Here is a 20,620-nt window from a genome sequence, read left to right on the forward strand (position 1 = left end):
GGTTTAAAATCCTGCAGTGCCCGCAAGGTCCCCCTGCTCAAGAAGGCACATGTGCAGGCCCATCTGAAGTTTGCCAATGAACACCTGGATGATTCTGTGAGTTATTGGGAGAAGGTGCTGTGGTCAGATGACATAAAAATTGAGCGTTTTGGCATTAACTCAACTCGCCGTGTTTGGAGGAAGAGAAATGCTGCTCATGACCCAAAGAACACCATCCCCACTGTCAAGCATGCAGGTGGAAACGTTATGTTTTGGAGGTGTTTCTCTGCAAAGGGCACAGGACGACTTCACCGCATCAATGGCAGGATGGATGGAGCCATGTACCATAAAATCCTGAGTGACAACCTCCTTCTTTCTGCCAGGACATTAAAAATGGGTCGTGGCTGGGTCTTCCAGCAAGACAATGACCCAAAGCATACAGCCAGGGCAACAAAGGAGTGGCTCAAAAAGAAGCACATTAAGGTCATGGAGTGGCCTAGCCAGTCTCCAGACCTTAATCCCATAGAAAACTTATTGAGGGAGTTGAAGCTCCGAGTTGCCAAGCGAGAGCCTCAAAATCTTAATGATTTAGAGATGATCTGCAAAGAGGAGTGGACCAAAATTCCTCCTGACATGTGCGCAAAACTCATCATCTACTACAAAAAACATCTGACTGCTGTGCTTGCCAACAAGGGTTTTGCCACCAAGTATTAAGGGCTGTTTGCCAGAGGAATCAAATACTTATTTCTCACTGCAAAATGCAAAAAATTATCTAATTTATGCAATGAGATTTTCTTGATATTTTTTGGATATTCTATCTCTCAATGTTAAAATTAACCCACCCTTAAAATTATAGACTGTTCATGTCTTTGTCAGTGGGCAAACTTACAAAAACAGAAAGGGATCAAATAATTATTTCCTTCACTGTAAGTAGAGAGATGCACAGTACATGTATTACATTTTTGGAGCGATACATTACATTTAGTATAGGTAGAGAGCAGAACACATTATGTGCTACTATTAGAGGCCAGTACAGAGCATATAGTATAAGAAGGAAGCAGTACAGAGCACGTAGCATCAGTAGAGAACTGTTCAGAACATGGCAAAGAGTAGTATCATGGGGCCCCAAAGCAGAAGTTCTAACTGCTCCCCCCTCTAAAAAAAATAATAATTGTCGAGGTCTCACAACTTTCCAGCCATTACATAGTAATTTTCCTCCTGCTGAAGTCCCAGATTCCTCTTTCATTGCCTCCATAAAGTATTATGCAACAAAAGTGCCCCACCAAACACAGCATGATACCCCCATGGTGAATTCCTCCACATGCACAGTATAATGACCCTACTGTACCCCACCTCAACTCCCAAGGCAAAGTATGGTGACCCCAACACAGTATGATCCCCCAACTGTGACCCCCACACAGCTCTCCATGCACATTAATGGGCCTACATACAGTATAATGGCCCTCACTAGCCCTCCAAAAAGTATAATGGTCCCCACACAGTATGATGGACCCACACAAACTTTCACACTGTATAATTGCTTGCATACAATATAATGGACCTCCACATATTATAACGGCCCACATAGCCTTCCATACAATATAATGCGCTCCCCATGGCCCTCCATAGAATATAATGCTCTTCCCATGGTCCTCCATAAAATATAGTGCACTCCTCATGGTTCTCCATAAAATATAATTCACCCTCCACGGTCTTTCATATCTTACTACATAAAGAGCTTAATGTTGAGGTGAGTCCGAGAAAAAGATCAGCTGACGTTGTACCGTTTATACTCAAGTATAAGCCAAGTTTTTTAGCACATTTTTTGTGTTGAAAAAGCCCCCATCGACTTATACTCGGGTATATACATTCTCGTGGTGGATAGTGGCGGGGGGTTTGTGGCAGCGGGGGAGCGGTGTACAGGCAGTAGTCGCTGCTGCAGCTACCACTTGTGCCCGCTGCTAAAGGTAGATTAATATTCACTCTTCTCCACGCCCATGGGAGTGGAGAAGAGTGAATATGCATTTTATATAACACTGGGCACAGAGGAACGCTGAGCTGAGGCTGCGATTGACAGTGCCCCCTATTAAATAAAATGCATTTTCACTCCTCTCCACGCACATAGCCCCGGCGTGGAGAGGAGTGAGTATACCCACAGCTCACCTCGGCGTGGATAAGGGGCCATGCATACCAGGACTGAGGATGAGGGGGCCATGTATACAAGGATGGGGGCCATTCTTACCAGGATGGGGAGCATGCATACCAGGATTGGGGATGAGAGGGCCATACATACCAGGATTGGGGATGAGGGGTGCCATACATACCAGGATTGAGGATGAGGGGCCATGCATACAAGGATTGGGGATGAGGGGACCATGCATATGTCTACTTCAGTAGGCCAGAGGAGCAGCATACAGAGAGATTTCCACGCAATCTGCCGTGGGCCATTCACTTTTTGAATTGGCGAATGTCTCTGTAATCTTCTAAATTTTATTTTTGTTTTCCGTAATGCCATTTACTCATTTATTATTTATGGCAATTTTGTTGTTTGTAGTGTAAAAAGCCTGAAAGTAAATAGACATGGGTAATTTGAGTTTGTTTTTATTATGTAGAGCACACTCTTCTAGCTTCCGAACCTTATTTGTTTCAGAACTCGGGCTGCTAGTAATAAAATGCTCCTCATGGTCCTCTATATAATAAAATGCTCTCCCCATGGCCCTTCATACAATATAATGCACCCCCTATGGTCCTCCATACAATATAATGCACCCCCATGATCATCCATACAATATAATGCATATTAAAGTAGAAATTAGGAACAGTGAACAATATTATTAGTACAGAGACAGTGCACAGGAAAAAAAATCTCACCTTCACTTGCACAGATATTTTGGATGGTTTGTGCTAGGCTTTGGTCTTGGGTTTGTAATAATAATGACATGTTTTTGAATGTTTCACTTTCCTATGTAAAATACAAAAATAAGATGTCTTACATATAAATCACTCTGAGCTCACTCTCCAACCTCCATTTCAGCCCTGTGGTCATGATCATTCTGTATGAAGCTGTCTATCTATGTGTATCTTCTGAACTTCTGAACGTCTTAATATATGGCCCACAGCAAAATATCAAACATACCTTTGCTAACTTTCACTATGCACCCTCACTCTTTTTGATAGTCCAACATAATGCATGAATTTGACATTTCTGGTTTGCTTTGTTGTACAGTCATGGCCAAAAGTTTTGAGAATGACACCAAAATGATATTTTCTCATGATCTGCTGGCCTCTGGTTTTTATTAGTGTTTGTCTGATGTTTATATCACATACAGAAATATAATTGCAATCATATTATGAGTACCAATAGGTTATATTGACAGAATGAGTTAATGCAGCAAGTCAATATTTGCAGTGTTGCCCCTTCTTCTTCAAGACCTCTGTAATTCTCCCTGGCATGCTCTCAATCAACTTTTGGACCAAATCCTGACTGATAGCAGTCCATTCTTGCATAATCAATGCTTGCATTTTGCCAGAATTTGTTGGTTTTTGTTTGTCCACCCTTCTCTTGATGATTGACCACAAGTTCTCAATGGGATTAAGATCTGGGGAGTTTCCAGGCCATGGACCCAAAATCTCTATGTTTTGTTCCATGAGCCATTTAGTTATCACCTTTGCTTTATGGCAAGGTGCTCCATCATGCTGGAAAAGGCATTGTTGGGCGCCAAACTGCTCTTGGACGGTTGGGAGAAGTTGCTCTTGGAGGACATTCTGGTACCATTCTTTATTCATGGCTGTGTTTATAGGCAAGACTGTGAGTGAGCTGATTCCCTTGGCTGAGAAGCAACCCCACACATAAATGGTTTCAGGATGCTTTACAGTTGGCATGAGACAAGACTGGTGGTAGCGCTCACCTCTTTTTCTCCAAATAAGCTGTTTTCCAGATGTCCCAAACAATCGAAAAGGGGATTCATCAGAGAAAATGACTTTGCCCCAGTCCTCAGCAGTCCACTCCCTGTTCCTTTTGCAGAATATCAGTCGGTCCCTGATGTTTTTTCTGGAGAGAAGTGGCTTCTTTGCCCTCCTTGAAACCAGCCCTTGCTCAAAGAGTCTCCGCCTCACAGTGCGTGCAGAAGCACTCACACCAGCCTGCTGCCATTCCTGAGCAAGCTCGGCACTGCTGGTAGTCCGATCCCGCAGCTGAAACAGTTTTAAGATACGGTCCTGGCGCTTGCTGGTCTTTCTTGGGCGCCTAGAGCCTTTTTGACAACAATGGAAACTCTCTCCTTGACGTTCTTGATGATGCGATAGATTGTTGACTGAGGTGCAATCTTTGTAGCTGCGATACTCTTCCCTGTTAAGCCATTTTTGTGCAGTGCAATGATGGCAGCACGTGTTTCTTTAGAGATAACCATGGTTAACTGAAGAGAAACAATGATACCAAGAACCAGCCTCCTTTTAAAGTGTCCAGTGATGTCATTCTTACTTAATCATGACTGATTGATCGCCAGCCCTGTCCTCATCAACACCCACACCTGTGTTAATGGATCAATCACTAAAACGATGTTAGCTGCTCCTTTTAAGGCAGGACTGCAATGATGTTGAAATGTGTTTTGGGGGTTAAAGTTCATTTTCTGGGCAAATATTGACTTTGCAAGTACAGTAATTGCTGTTAAGCTGATCACTCTTTGACATTCAGGAGTATATGCAAATTGCCATTACAAAAAATGAAGCAGTAAACTTTGGAAAAATTACTATTTGTCTCATTCTCAATACTTTTGGCCATGACTGTACACCCTTGATGTGACTAATATATGCCCTTGTTTCTCTTGTAATTTCAAAAGGCTCTCTTTTGTTGCTTGGGTTTCCCAACTAAATATTTTACCAGAAAATTCCCATGGTAAAAAAGATTGGAAGCCACTGATTTAGACACTATTTGCCTCTCCTGCTCGGTTTAAAAAAAAAAATTCAGTTAAACGGAACCTGTCACCAGCTTTTTGGCTTATAAATCCTGCCCATCACATTATGGCTTTTTTTTTTTAAGTCACAAATCTGCAGCAAAACTGATCTCTGGTAGGAAATCAGCTGTGTCAAAAACGCAGGTTTTGCATTGTTTTTTTTATGCGTTTTTTGTGTTTTTTCAGCGTTTTTTCACTGTCCTTCTGTCTCTATTTATGCATGTACATAAAGTTCTGTGAAAAAAAGAACCTCATTCTATTTTGCCATCAAAAATGCTGAAAAAACGCTGAAAAAATGCTGATGCTAATTTTGGTGTGTTTTTGATGCGTTTTTTCTGCATTTTTTTCACCACCCATTACTTCCTATGGGTGAAAAAACGCTGAAAAAAGTGACATGCTCTATTTTCCAAAAACTCAACCAAGGCACAAAATGTGCAAGAAAAAAAAATATGATGTGTGAACGGAGAATTCTGGTTTCTCATAGACTTTGCTGGTACAGCAAAACGCAGCTGAAAATTTGCATAAAAGTCTGCAGCAAAAAACGCTGAAAAACACAACATGTGTGAACATAGCCTTAAAATCATGTAAATGGGGTTCCTACAACCCATGTATATCCTCATAGCTGCATACCATTGAAAAACTGTTCTATACATGTCCCACGCTTTATGTAAATTGTGTGGTCCGGTCTGATGGATGAATCCAAATTTTGATCAGTGTTGCCCTGGTCCCTTCAAACACCGCCTCTTCTATCTGGATGAAAGTGGTTGATGTCTCTATGTCCTCCAGTGCTCGAAGTCTCGCTCCGATGCTGTGGAATCCAAGACTTGTACAGTCCCTATTGAACAGCCAGGGAGATGGTAACGTACATGTGAAACAGGCACCTGCACATTACATGATTTCCTGCTGCCGTTCTCTGATTCCACTGCACCGGCATGAGACTTCGAGCACTGTGTGGATGACATAGAGGCGTCATCCACTTACATCCAGATAGAAGAGGTGGAGTTTGAAGGGAGCGTGGCGGCGCTGATCACAATCTGGATTCGCCCATCATGCCGGACCACGCACTATACATGCAGTCCGGGACATGTGCAATACAGTTTTTCCAAAGTATGTATGGGCACCTATGAGTATATAGAGGGATTGTGGGCACTCCATTTACATGATTTTAAAGGTGATGGGATGGTTTATAAGCCAAAAAAACTAGTAACAGGTTCCCTTGAAAATATCAGAAATATCTACAGACAGACAGAATTTTACTTGTACAAAATGTAGCAAACATGATTTCTTGTTTTCTAATTTGAAAAATAAAGCTACCATTTTGTAAACTTTGATGCTTCACTCACTCTACAGTTACTCATTCATTGGACATCAGACAGTATAATGGGTGGAGAATTTGCCTTTGTGATTTTGCACTGCACAGCCATAGTAATTTCCAGTAAGATACCAGTGGATGTTATTTCAAAAACCTCTCCTTGTGTACAAAAAAATTGCGTTACCCAAGGTTATTTTTTTGTTTTTTACTATTGGATTAGGTCTGCAGTTACTCCACGCCAGCTGGCATTGAACAGTTTGATAAATCATTGCTGCAACAGTCTCTGAAGGAAATGAAAAGGATTTCATTACTTTAATCTGTTTACAAAATTGTATTTGATAAATTCAAGTAGACATTATTTAATTTGAACCAGCAGGTAATCATGGTCAGCATTTTAATATGTAGTTATGCAATTTTTTTTTTATAACAGGTGATGTTTTATAAAAAGTTTTTTTTTTTTTTTTTTCAATATGTAAAATATCTAAACTTTATGTTGCTCTTTGATTTTCATGTTCAGCACTTTTTGTGGAATTTTAGTCTTGAAAACTAACATTTCCTAACAAGGATTTGTTAGGAAATGTTACTTTTAAATGCTAATACCCAGTCAGGACCCACATTTGTCTGTAATGTGTCAGACACATGACACTTGCCTGTGGTTACCACCCTGGGCACCGTTACATGGCCGTATAACACAGAATGCTCGGACTGGCCAGCGACTCTCCTTACCCGAGCATTACAGCATATATTTCTATGCAGCAGTCACACTCGGGTCAGGAGAGCCGCCGGCCAGTCCGTGCACAGCGATGCAATCGTCCGTGTTATATGACTGTCTGACTGTGTCCTAACACTGTACAAATAGACTGATTGAATTAGTGCTGATGCTGCTGTGATCCCAGGTCTTTTTTAGCTAGAATTTCCCCCACTACAGACACACTGACAAATGGTCATTCCCTGTTTGAATAGGATACTCAAATTTTTTTCATTTTTATTTATTTTCTCTCTCATTCTCGCTCTCTCTCAGGCTGCGTGCCCACGATGCGTTTTTCGCATCAAAAACGCATGGTAATCCGCACCCCATGGTCCCCAATATCATTCCGCAATGTCAATGCACATGCTGCGGATTTTTCCGCAGCGTTTCTGCAGCGCTCATAAATCCGCAGTATGTTCATTCATTTTGCGGAAGCGCAGCGGAATTGCCGCCATTGACTTGCATTGAGACGCATATAATCCGTGTCTGTACATTTGTACACGCGGATTATATGCGGTTCAATGTGCGTATGGTACCCAAGTCTGGAGGAGAGGAGACTCTCATCCAGACATGGGTACCATTGTACCTGTAAAAAAAAGAATAAAATAATAAATAAAGTTTATATTCACCTGTCCGGCGGCTTCTCTCTGCTTGCCGGCAGTGCTTATCTTCCAGGACCTGAGATGACGTCGCGGTCATGTGACCGCAGGCTGTCTCGCGAGAGCCCGGCAACCAGGAAGAAGCCAGGACGAGCGCGACAGCACACGCGGCGGCATCGGAGGTAAGTATAGCTTTATTTTTTTATTTTTACAGTCACATTATATAAATCCATGCCGTTTGCATGGATTTATATAGTGTGACCTAGTTGTCAAGCACTTTCCAAGTGATGCTATCGCCTGGAAAGTGCTTGTCAGTCCACATGCGTTAACGCATGTGAATCCGCATGTGAATCCGCATGTGAATCCGCATGTATCTGCAGGAAAAATGCATGCACAATCTGCATGCGTTTTTTTCTGCCAAGGGAGATGCAGAAACGCTGCAGAAATTTTCTGCTTCATTTCTGCATAGCCTCATTCTCTATTTCTCTCCCTCGTTCTTTCTTTCTCTCATTCTCTCGTTCTGTCTCTCTTACTCTCGCTCTCGTTATCTCTCTTACTCTCCCTCTGGTTTTCTCTCATTCTATTCGTTCTCGCTTGTTCTCTTGTTCTCTCTCATTTTATTTTTCTCTTCCCTTCATTCTCTTTCTTTTGTTCTTTCTCTCTCTGTCTCTTATTCACTTTCTATCTCTCTCGTTTGCGTTCTTTCTAGTTCACGCTTTCTCGTTCTCTTCGTTCTCTCTCTCACTTGTTCTCTTCTTCTTCCTCTCTCCACTTCATTCTCTCTTTTGTTCTTTCTCATTCTCTCTCTAGTTCACCTCTACTTCGCACTTTCTCATTCTCTCTCTCTCTCCTGTTCATAAAGTTAATAAACGTATGAAGATTTTCTAATTTTAATTTTAGATTGCAAACTAGGTTTTACACAACTGCACTTTAGAATGTGAGCTCCAATCGCTTCATTAAAAGTTTAAAAAAGTTTTAAACTTTCTACTCCTGTGTTTGTTGTCAGTGAATGAATACATTGTTGTTTACACTTTGAAGTTAAGAACCCAGAATAACCCTGCTACCAGGGCCGGACTGGCCATCTGGCAGTTCTGGCAAATGCCAGATGCGCCAGTCCGGCCGTGGGCCGCATTACCTGCTATTAGCAATTGTGACGGAGCACAGAGCCGAAGGCTCCGTCACTTACTCAGGCTGGCCGCGGGCATCCCTTCATACACAGCGCAGGTCACTTGTGCAGGCGGGCTGCGGGCATCCCTTCAGCCGGGGACTTGCTGGAGGCCGTCGCATGCAAGTGACGTCGGCGGTCGATAACGTCACTGCATCGTCCACTGAGAGATGGGACAGAAGAGGTGATGGACACTGAGGAGGATGAGGAGACGGGATTACAGTCATGGCCAAAAGTTTTGAGAATGACACCAAAATTATATTTTCACATGATCTGCTGGCCTCTGGTTTTTATTAGTGTTTGTCTGATGTTTATGTCACATACAGAAATATAATTGCAATCATATTATGAGTACCAATAGGTTATATTGACAGTTAGAATGAGTTAATGCAGCAAGTCAATATTTGCAGTGTTGCCCCTTCTTCTTCAAGACCTCTGTAATTCTCCCTGGCATGCTCTCAATCAACTTTTTGACCAAATCCTGACTGATTGCAGTCCATTCTTGCATAATCAATGCTTGCATTTTGCCAGAATTTGTTGGTTTTTGTTTGTCCACCCGTCTCTTGATGATTGACCACAAGTTCTCAATGGGATTAAGATCTGGGGAGTTTCCAGGCCATGGACCCAAAATTTCTATGTTTTGTTCCATGAGCCATTTAGTTATCACCTTTGCTTTATGGCAAGGTGCTCCATCATGCTGGAAAAGGCATTGTTGGGCGCCAAACTGCTCTTGGACGGTTGGGAGAAGTTGCTCTTGGAGGACATTCTGGTACCATTCTTTATTCATGGCTGTGTTTTTAGGCAAGACTGTGAGTGAGCCGATTCCCTTGGCTGAGAAGCAACCCCACACACGAATGGTTTCAGGATGCTTTACAGTTGGCATGAGACAAGACTGGTGGTAACGCTCACCTCTTCTTCTCCGAATAAGCTGTTTTCCAGATGTCCCAAACAATCGAAAAGGGGATTCATCAGAGAAAATGACTTTGCCCCAGTCCTCAGCAGTCCACTCCCTGTACCTTTTGCAGAATATCAGTCGGTCCCTGATGTTTTTTCTGGAGAGAAGTGGCTTCTTTGCTGCCCTCCTTGAAACCAGCCCTTGCTCAAAGAGTCTCCGCCTCACAGTGCGTGCAGAAGCACTCACACCAGCCTGCTGCCATTCCTGAGCAAGCTCGGCACTGCTGGTAGTCCGATCCCGCAGCTGAAACAGTTTTAAGATACGGTCCTGGCGCTCGCTGGTCTTTCTTGGGCGCCCTGGAGCCTTTTTGACAACAATGGAAGCTCTCTCCTTGAAGTTCTTGATGATGCGATAGATTGTTGACTGAGGTGACATCTTTGTAGCTGCGATACTCTTCCCTGTTAGGCCATTTTTGTGCAGTGCAATGATGGCTGCACGTGTTTCTTTAGAGATAACCATGGTTAACTGAAGAGAAACAATGATACCAAGAACCAGCCTCCTTTTAAAGTGTCCAGTGATGTCATTCTTACTTAATCATGACTGATCGCCAGCCCTGTCCTCATCAACACCCACACCTGTGTTAATGGATCAATCACTAAAACTATGTTAGCTGCTCCTTTTAAGGCAGGACTGCAATGATGTTGAAATGTGTTTTGGGGGTTAAAGTTCACTTTCTGGGCAAATATTGACTTTGCAAGTACAGTAATTGCTGTTAAGCTGATCACTCTTTGACATTCAGGAGTATATGCAAATTGCCATTACAAAAAATGAAGCAGTAAACTTTGAAAAATTACTATTTGTCTCATTCTCAATACTTTTGGCCATGACTGTAGGTGAATATAAAGATTTTTTTTTTATTTTTCGGTGCTGTGGGGAACCATAATACTGTATAGGGGCTGTTTGTGGGGGATGATTCTGCTATATGGGGGCTGTTTGTGGGGGATGACTCTGCTATATGGGGGCTGTTTGTGGGGGATGATTCTGCTATATGGGGGCTGTTTGTGGGAGACAATCATACTATATGGGGGCTGTTTTTGGGGGATCATCTTGCTATATGGAGGCTGTTTGTGGGTGATTATCCTGCTATATGGGGGCTCGCTGAGAGGGATCATCCTACTACATGGGGGCTGTTTGTGGGGGACCATAATACTATATGGGGGCTGCTTGTGGGGGATCGTCCTGCTATATGGGGGCTGTTTGTGGGGGACCATCATGATTTATGGGGGCTGTTGGGAAGGGATCATCCTACTATATGGGGAGCTGTTTGTGGGGGATCATCCTGCTATATAGGGGCTGTTTGTGGAGGATCATCCTGCTATATGGGGGCTGTTTGTGGGGGACCATAATACTATAAGGGGGCTGTTTGTGGGGAAACATCCTGCTATATGGGGGGCTATTTGTGAGGGACCATCATACTACATGGGGACTGATTTTCAGGGATCATCCTGCTATATGGGGGCTCTTTGTGGGGGATCATCCTGCTATATGGGGGCTGTTTGTGGAGAACCATAATACTATATGGGGGCTGTTTGTGGGGGACCATAATACTATATGGGTGCTGTTTGTGGGGGAAAATCCTGCAATATGAAGGCTGTTTGTGGGGAACCATAATACTACATGGGGGCTGTTTGTGAGGAACAATAATACTATATGGGGGATGTTTGTGGGGGACCATCATACTATATGGGGGTTGTTTGTGGGGGATCATCATACTATATGGAAGCTGTTGGTAGAGGACCACCATTCTATATAGAGGACTGTTTGTGGGGGACCATCCTGCTATATGGGAGCTGTTTGTGGAGGACTATCCTGCTATATGGGGGCTGTTTGTGGAGGAACATCATTCTATATAGAGGACTGTTTGTGGAGGACCATCATACTATATGGAGGCTGTTTGTGGGGTACCATCATATTGTATGGAGGCTGTTTTTGGGGAACCATCATACTTTATGGAGGCTGTTTGTGGGCGACCGTCATACTATATGGGGGCTGTTTGAGGGGGACCATCATACTATATGAGGGCTGTTTGTGGGGGACCATCATAGTATATGGGGGGCTGTTTGAGGCAACCATCATACTATATAGGGGTCTGTGGGAGATCTTCATCTTGTGTGGGGGCTGTAGTGGACATTATACTGTGTGGAGGTCTATGGGGTACATTATACTATGTGGTGGGCTGTGGTGACCTTCATACTGCATGGGGTGGTTAAGGGAGACATCAAATTTAATGGGGTGGTTATGAGGGACATCATGCTTTATATAGGGGTCAGTTGTGCACCTCATACTGTATATTAGGGGCTGTGCTGAATACCATAATGTTTGGGGGGCTCCGGTGACCATCTTAATATGTGTGTGCTGTGCTGCATCATACTTTGTATAGGGTTTGTGGGGTCATCATACCATTTGGGGCATAATACTCTATGAGGGTCACGAAAGAGAAATCCTAGTGGGTGAGACCACTTAGGGGCTTTAGTAGAGGGAAAATAAATGTAAGTGCTGCAATACATATCCTCCGTTTGGGAGCTATGCCATTCTTCGACGTGATAGGACTTTTTCTATGGGACCAGTTTTTTCTATGTACTCCCCTTGGGAGGCCCAATGGGGGGTCGTTGTCATTATGGGGAAGCAAGGAGGCATTATTATTATTATAAGAAACGACAGAGGCTGTTTGTATTATTATAACTAGGTGCATGGTCACTATTATAAGGGGTCACAGGGGAATTATTATAAGGCAGCACAAGTTGTGGTTTGTGTAGAGGTGGTAGAATGAGAGGAGGGTCTTGGAAAAGCAGTAAAGTAAAGATGCCTCTGTTATATTTTACAAAGACGAATTATGGTCGGAAGAAAAGGTCATGGCGGTCTGGGCCGAATTAAAAAGAAGAGAGAAAACGAATGACAGCAACCAGCGAGAACGGCACTGGTGAGAATCTGCACAGTACACACATATATGGCCTGTACAGCACTGGTGTAGACCTGATATTACCATTATATGGTCACTGTATGGTCGTGATATCAGTCCTAGTGCAGTGGTTTTAGTTAAAGGGGTTGTCCAGGTATAATGTTAAAGTCTACAGTGACTTTGTATGACTGCAGATTTCTGAATCCTCATAGTGTGTGTATCGCGTGCTGTGAGGATTCTCCGGTGTCGGGAGCGGCCGGTCATGTGACCACAAGTATGATTTAAATTCATGCGATCACGTGCTGACTAGACGTGCACGGCCTCTCTCAATACAAGTGAATTTAGCAAAGCAGAGTATGTTTAGTTGGAATGTGGCCGGAGGTGTGGAAATCCCATACTTGTGGTCACATGACGGCCTCTCCCAACGCTGGCACTGGAGAATCCTGACAGTGCGTGCAGTGAGGATTCAGAAGTCTGAAGTCACATAGACTTTAACACCAAGCCTGGACAACCCCTTTAACAATCAGTATGGTGGTATTAGCAGTACTGTATATAAGGGTAATATTTGGTTATGGTTTGTTAGTATTTGTCTGTTATGTTGCAATATTATTGTTATTATTCAATTTTATATAGCGGTATTACTAGACATATTAAAAATCTTGATTTCCTTCAGAGAGGGTAATATAAGTAATAGATATCTCCATCTCGGGCTCGGGAGCGGGGACAGCATGGGCCTGTGTGCTTTTATATGCCAGGGCTGAATTTCAGTCCCAGTCGGTCCCTGCCTGCTACTGCCACTGCATTAACACTTTAACAGCAGCTCCACACATACAGTATGGCTCCAGTGTTGGTTCTAGCTTGCTACAATTTTTAGCAGTGGACTTGAAGAAAAAAGAGACCCGCACATTTACAGCTAACAGACCATGATTAATACATACTACAGCAAGCTGTAATTGGCGTCTAACAATATAAATAATATACCTCGGGATGTTCATTCCTAAGCATGATGGACGGCCGTGAGTCCATAAATGTGATGTATTCCTCAGCCAGCAGCATAGATAATGAATCTAGAGATGTAGTCGGTTTAGATGTCGCAAAGACTGTCTGTGCTAGGGGCACAAGTAAAAGATATTCTTCTTCTAAAAGGTTTATCTTGCCTTGTTTATGAAAATAGGACACCACATTTCGCATACATTTTACAATGCCTAAAAACACATTAACATAAAAATTAAAAGTGCCATGTAAGAAGTATTTTACCTGTCAAATTAATTGAGGTTAGCGTAAAGCATACCAATAAAGCATTATATTATCAGAGCTACGTTATTTGTAAATCTGGGGTCCATCATATGAAATAAAAGGTGTTCCTCCTAAAATGAAACTTAATAAAAAAAAGTTTATTTTACATAACACAAAATATAACAAAGAAATGTAAAATTTAAAAAAATCAATAAATAAAAAAACACTCCCCTAACTTGTGGCTTTTTTATGTAAAACAATTAAACAATTAAAAAAAGAAAAAGCTTAAAGGGAATCTGTCAGTTAGTTCAACCCCCCTCCCCAAACCACTTATATTGGCATACACGTCTTTCAAATGTGTAAATCCATCGACACCATCATATCTTCTATCCATTGCTGCTTTTCTAAGAAATTTTAAAGCATATGCAAATGAGGTGTTAAGAGCTCGGGGCACAATAGAGCACTTAACAAGTTTGTGCCTCTGAAGGTTATTTCCCCATTCAGCACCAGCCTCTTTAGCTTGATTGATAGCTCACTGTCTATATGCTGTCTCAGGAGCCAGGCAAGGAAATCAAGCTAAAGAGGCTGGTGCTGGGCAGGGAAGAACCTTGGGAAGTTGAGACTCCCTAAGTGCTCAGAGCACTTAACACCTCATTTGCTTTTGAATTAAAATGACAATTACTCTAGAATGCAGCAACAGATAGAAGATCTGAAGGTGTCTATGGATTTACATTTAATAGACCTGCATGCCGATATACAGTACAGACCAAAAGTTTGGACACACCTTCTCATTTAAAGATTTTTCTGTATTTTCATGACTATGAAAATTGTACATTCACACTGAAGGCATCAAAACTATGAATTAACACATGTGGAATTATATACTTAACAAAAAAGTGTGAAACAACTGAAAATATGTCTTATATTCTAGGTTCTTCAAAGTAGCCACCTTTTGCTTTGATGACTGCTTTGCACACTCTTGGCATTCTCTTGATGAGCTTCAAGAGGTAGTCACCGGAAATGGTTTTCACTTCACAGGTGTGCCCTGTCTGTTAGAACCCTCCTGTTAGTTTTTGCTATCTTGTGTTTTGCGGTCACGTGATCATCTGCCTATATATTCCAGCTCCGCCCTTCTGGCTTTGCTGGACTTCAGTGTTGTTTGATTGTTTTGCTAGCCTGGTGCTTCGGTGCCTATCTCTGTCAGTTTGCTTGGTCCTCTGGGACCTCTAGTACTTTTTTGTCAGTTTGTCTTTTGTGTTCTACAACAATTTCTGTTTAGGAGGTGTCCCATTTTTGTCCCAGTCCTTAGTTCTTTTAGGGACCCCTCCCTTAATTCTATAGGTCTTCGTTCAGACTAGCCAAGGACGAAGGCGGGTCTGTTCACTGGGAACAGGCAGCCCGCTACATCGTAGGGATTCAGCTTAGTCTTACTGTAGGGACAGCTTTCCCCTATCTTTCCTTAGTTCTTGTTGCAGATCATAACACTGTCAAGTTTAATAAGTGGGATTTCTAGCCTTATAAATAGAGTTGGGAACATCAGTTGTGTTGTGCAGAAGTCTGGTGGATACACAGCTGATAGTCCTACTGAATAGACTGTTAGAATTTGTATTATGGCAAGAAAAAAGCAGCCAAGTAAAGAAAAACGAGTGGCCATCATTACTTTAAGAAATGAAGGTCACTCAGTCCGAAAAATTGGGAAAACTTTGAAAGTGTCCCCAAGTGCAGTTGCAAAAACCATCAAGCACTACAAAGAAACTGGCTCACATGAGGACCGCCCCAGGAAAGGAAGACCAAGAGTCACCTCTGCTTCTGAGGATAAGTTTATCCGAGTCACCAGCCTCAGAAATCGCAGGTTAACAGCAGCTCAGATTAGAGACCAGGTCAATGCCACACAGAGTTCTAGCAGCAGACACATCTCTACAACAACTGTTAAGAGGAGACTTTGTGCACCAGGCCTTCATGGTAAAATAGCTGCTAGGAAACCACTGCTAAGGACAGGCAACAAGCAGAAGAGACTTGTTTGGGCTAAAGAACACAAGGAATGGACATTAGACCAGTGGAAATCTGTGCTTTGGTCTGATGAGTCCAAATTCGAGCTCTTTGGTTCCAACCACCGTGTCTTTGTGCGACGCAGAAAAGGTGAACGGATGGACTCTACATGCCTGGTTCCCACCTTGAAGCATGGAGGAGGAGGTGTGATGGTGTGGGGGTGCTTTGCTGGTGACACTGTTGGGGATTTATTCAAAATTGAAGGCATACTGAACCAGCATGGCTACCACAGCATCTTGCAGCGACATGCTATTCCATCCGGTTTGCGTTTAGTTGGACCATCATTTATTTTTCAACAGGACAATGACCCCAAACACACCTCCAGGCTGTGTAAGGGCTATTTGACCAAGAAGGAGAGTGATGGGGTGCTACGCCAGATGACCTGGCCTCCACAGTCACCAGACCTGAACCCAATCGAGATGGTTTGGGGTGAGCTGGACCGCAGAGTGAAGGCAAAAGGGCCAACAAGTGCTAAGCATCTCTGGGAACTCCTTCAAGATTGTTGGAAGACCATTTCTGGTGACTACCTCTTGAAGCTCATCAAGAGAATGCCAAGAGTGTGCAAAGCAGTCATCAAAGCAAAAGGTGGCTAGTTTGAAGAACCTAGAATATAAGACATATTTTCAGTTGTTTCACACTTTTTTGTTAAGTATATAATTCCACATGTGTTAATTCATAGTTTTGATGCCTCCAGTGTGAATGTACAATTTTCATAGTCATGAAAAGACAGAAAAATCTTTAAATGAGAAGGTGTGTCCAAACTTTTGGTCTGTACTGTATATATATTTATTTAGATATATAGTCATGGCCGACAGTGTTGGCACCCTTGAAATTGTTCCAGAAAATGAAATGCTTCTCCCAGAAACTTATTGCAGTTACATGTACGGTATATATTATGTTTTATTATACACGTTTATTTCCTTTGTGTGTATTGGAACAACACAAAAACAGAGAAAGAAAGGCAAATTGGACATAATTTCATCCAAAACCCCAAAAATGGACCGGACAAAGTTGTGGGTAAATAACTTTGTTTCAAGCATGTGATGTTCGTTCAATTGAAGGAAGAAAAAGAGACACAGAAGTGATGCGCACACCTTAGAATACAAATTATTTTAAAAAGGAATAAATTTACTAACACCTCACACATAAAATCACTAAAACCAAGTACAAAACCTAAAACCCATATAATAAGGTGCAAACATGGGTCACAATTATGGTCAATTTTGGGTCATTATATGATTATGTATACAGTAAATACAGGCCCTAGCAATGGTGGACTAAATGTGCACAGAGAAAATACATATATAAATACACATGGATCCCTGGGACAGAGTTATAAATTACCCAATGCCTAACACGATGAAAAAAATGTCATATATAATACATTCTGTGTGATATAGAAAGCATAGTAGCAGATTTACAACTAGTGGAAAAAAGCATACAATAAAATCTCTACCGTGGACAGATTAATGGTAATAAATCCACAGAATCATGCTGTAACTTCAGAAACTGGTGCCTTCATCAGGCCATCAAAGAAACATCCAACCAAGAGTAAGCAGTATCACTCATAAGAGATCAAATAACTAGAAATAAGCAATATCAGCCATACGAGACCATAATTCAGGTTAGCCCAGACAACTCACGCATATTGCTATGGAACACGGCTTCATCAGTGAAAGTTTCCCTGATTTTTTTCATGGTTAGGTATTGGTATTTAGTCCACCATAGCTAGGAGCTGTATTTACTGTATACATTATCATATTATGACCCAATATTGACCATAATTGTGACCCATGTTTGCACCTTATTATATGGGCTTTAGGTTTTGTACTTGGTTTTAGTGATTTTATGTGTGAGGTGTTAATAAAATGATTCCTTTTTAAAATAATTTGCATTCTAAGGTGTGCACATCACTATTGTATCTTTCTTCCTTCAGTTGTCAACTTTGATATATGATGACACACCCTATCATGTCATATAAGCTGTGCATCCTTTTTTTGATTCTGTGATGTTTGTTCATACTCACATGTGGCAAGTATCAGGTGTGGGCAATATGAAAATTACCCTGAAACCAGATATAAAGGGGAGAAGTTGACTCAATCTTGACTCAATCTTTGCATTGTGTGTCTGTGTGTGCCTGAAGGACAGAAAGAGTAGAAGAGAACCGTCTGAGGACTTGAGAACCAAAATTGTTCAAAAACATCAACAATCTCAAGGTTACAAGTCCATCTCCAGAGATCTTCATGTTTCTTTGTCCACGGTGTACAACATAATCAAGAAGTTTACAACCCATTGCACTGTAGCTAATCTCCCTGGATGTGGACGGCAGAGAATAATTGATCAAAAGTTGCAATGTAGGTTAGTTCGTATGGTGGATAAGCAGCCCCAATCAAGTTCCAAGGAAATTCAAGCTCAGGATGCATCAGTGTCAGCGTGAACTATCCGTCGACATTTGAATGAAATGAAACGCAATGGCAGGAGAACCAGGAGGACCCCACTACTTACACAGAGGCATTAAAAGCTAGACTGCAGTTTGCCAAAATGTACATGAGTAAGTAAAAATCCTTCTGGGAAAGTGTCTTGTGGATAGATTAGACCAAGATAGAGTTTTTTGGTAAAGCTCATCATTCTACTGTTTACCAAAAATGAAATTAGGTCTACAAAGAAAAGAACACAGTACCTACAGTTAAATATGGTGGAGGTTCAAAGATGTTTTGGGGTTATTTTGCTGCCTCTGGCACAGGGTGCCTTGACTGTGTGCAAGGCATCATGAAATCTGAAGATTACCAAAGGATTTTGGGTCGCAATGCAGTGCCCAGTGTCAGAAACCTGGGTTTACGTCATACGTCATGAGTCTTCCAGCAGGACAATGACCTCAAACATACTTCAAAAAGCACGCAGAAATGGATGGAAACTAAGCACTGGAGAATTCTGAAGTGGCCAGCAATGAGTCCGGACCTAAATCCCATTGAACACTTGTGGAGAGATCTTAAAATTGCTGTTAGGAGAAGGCACCCTTCAAAAATGAGAGATCTGGAGCAGTTTGCAAAATAAGAGTGATGCAAAATTCCAATTTAGAGGTGTAAGAAGCTTGTTAATGGTTATACAACCCCTGGCAACAGCAATCAGAGAAAGTTGGATCCAGATTAATGAAGAGTACTGTTTGTCACTCATTAAGTCCATGCCTCAGAGACTGCAAGCTGTTATTAAAGCCAGAGGTGGTGCAACTAAATACTAGTGATGTATTGGAGTGTTCTTTTGTGTGTTTGTTTTTCATGATTCCATAATTTTTTCCTCAGAATTGAGTGATTCCATAATTTTTTCCCTCTGCTTGGTCTGAAAAAAATTACCGTTACTGAGTACCACATTTTTTATCTTGATTTCTTTTAGTGTTTCTTAAAGCCCTAAAGTTGCAATTTGAAATTACTTTAGTTTTGTGCCATGTCTGTGATCTGCTTTTTTTCAACAACATTAAACAACTGAATGAACATCCTCCGAGCCCGGTGATTCCATAATTTTTGACAGGGGTTGTAGGAAGTGTTTAATTGCAGTTATTTATTCCAAATATTAAGTTGAGGGTGTCAACACTTTTGACTGGCCCATTTTTGGGGTTTTGTGTGAAATGATGTCCAATTTGCCTTTTATTTCTCTTTTTTTGCGTTGTTCCAATACACACAAAGGAAATAAACATGTGTATAACAAAACATGTGTAGTTGCAATAATTTTCTGGGAGAAATACTTCATTTTTTTAACAATTTAAAGGGTGCCAACACTTTCGTCCATGACTGTATATATAAATAAATATTTAAATTTGGCATCATGAGTAATGTATTGACTTTTAGGATAACTTAGAGTCAGAGTCCAAGCCTTCATACACATTATACTGTCGATATCGCCAAGTTCAGCCGACTCTAGTCTAATGTATGCAAGCCTTAAGGCCAAACATTGATCCAATCTTGGCCTTCATACATTGCTTACCTTTGTTATCTTTCAGATAATTAAATGTTTGCTCCTTTGAAAGCAGTTCCTCGCAGTGTAGAGCTATCTGTAGGTCTAGTACAGATCGGGCTTTGTTCATGGACACATGTGTCAGATCCATGCGGGCTGAAAAAAAGAGCACAGTTAATAAATTAACATTGTTAGTAGAAATGGTGGCTGCTCAAGCATGTTGAGCACATAAACACCATTAACCTCATACACACAGAGTCAGAATAGTTCCCAACAAAAAGTATGTTAGTTAAAAGGGAATCTGTCAGTAGGATCAACTCTCCTAAGCCATTCATATGATCATGCAGGTTATAGGAATCGGAATAAAATGATACCTTGATATCTGCGATCTGATATCTTATTGCAGAGAAATCAACATTTTTCTTAATATGTAAATGAGCTGTCAAAATCTATGGGCCAGATATAAACCTCCCTGAGAATCTGCCTCCACAGCTTTGTGACGATACAGCCTATAATCTTAATGTATTTATGTGCCAGGTCAATAAGGACAGACCAGTATTTGTATAACCCTGATTATTATATCCTCTTGGGTTTAGAAACAATGATGTGTTCTAATATACTAATTACATATTGTACTAAAAGTCAGCTGAATGTTGATTTGAAGAGCCCACTGTATACCAACTATGTAAATTAATTAGCTCAAACAATGAGATCTGAGCGCTGCCCTTTCCCCCAACCTTTGACTGATGACCTTATACAGATGTAAATATAAACAGGG

The 20,620-nt window shown here is 41.6% G+C and overlaps 1 protein-coding gene across 2 annotated transcripts in view; it reads right to left on the reverse strand.

Annotated features, from left to right (window-relative positions):
* Positions 1-20,620, reverse strand: part of LOC141253028 (uncharacterized) — a 102,276-nt gene that overhangs the window by 27,070 nt on the left and 54,586 nt on the right. For both annotated transcript variants that reach the window (XM_073670788.1, XM_073670787.1), the window contains exons 5-7: positions 19,873-19,998; positions 13,591-13,814; positions 2,851-2,941 (exon numbers count right to left, since the gene is read on the reverse strand). In XM_073670788.1, the coding sequence (XP_073526889.1) occupies positions 2,851-2,941; positions 13,591-13,814; positions 19,873-19,998 (441 nt within the window). The remainder of the gene's footprint in view (positions 1-2,850; positions 2,942-13,590; positions 13,815-19,872; positions 19,999-20,620) is intronic.

This window comes from Phyllobates terribilis, unplaced genomic scaffold (genome assembly GCF_046119375.1).
Source record: "Phyllobates terribilis strain yellow unplaced genomic scaffold, ASM4611937v1 Scaffold_2__4_contigs__length_985480577, whole genome shotgun sequence".
Taxonomy (NCBI): domain Eukaryota; kingdom Metazoa; phylum Chordata; class Amphibia; order Anura; family Dendrobatidae; genus Phyllobates; species Phyllobates terribilis.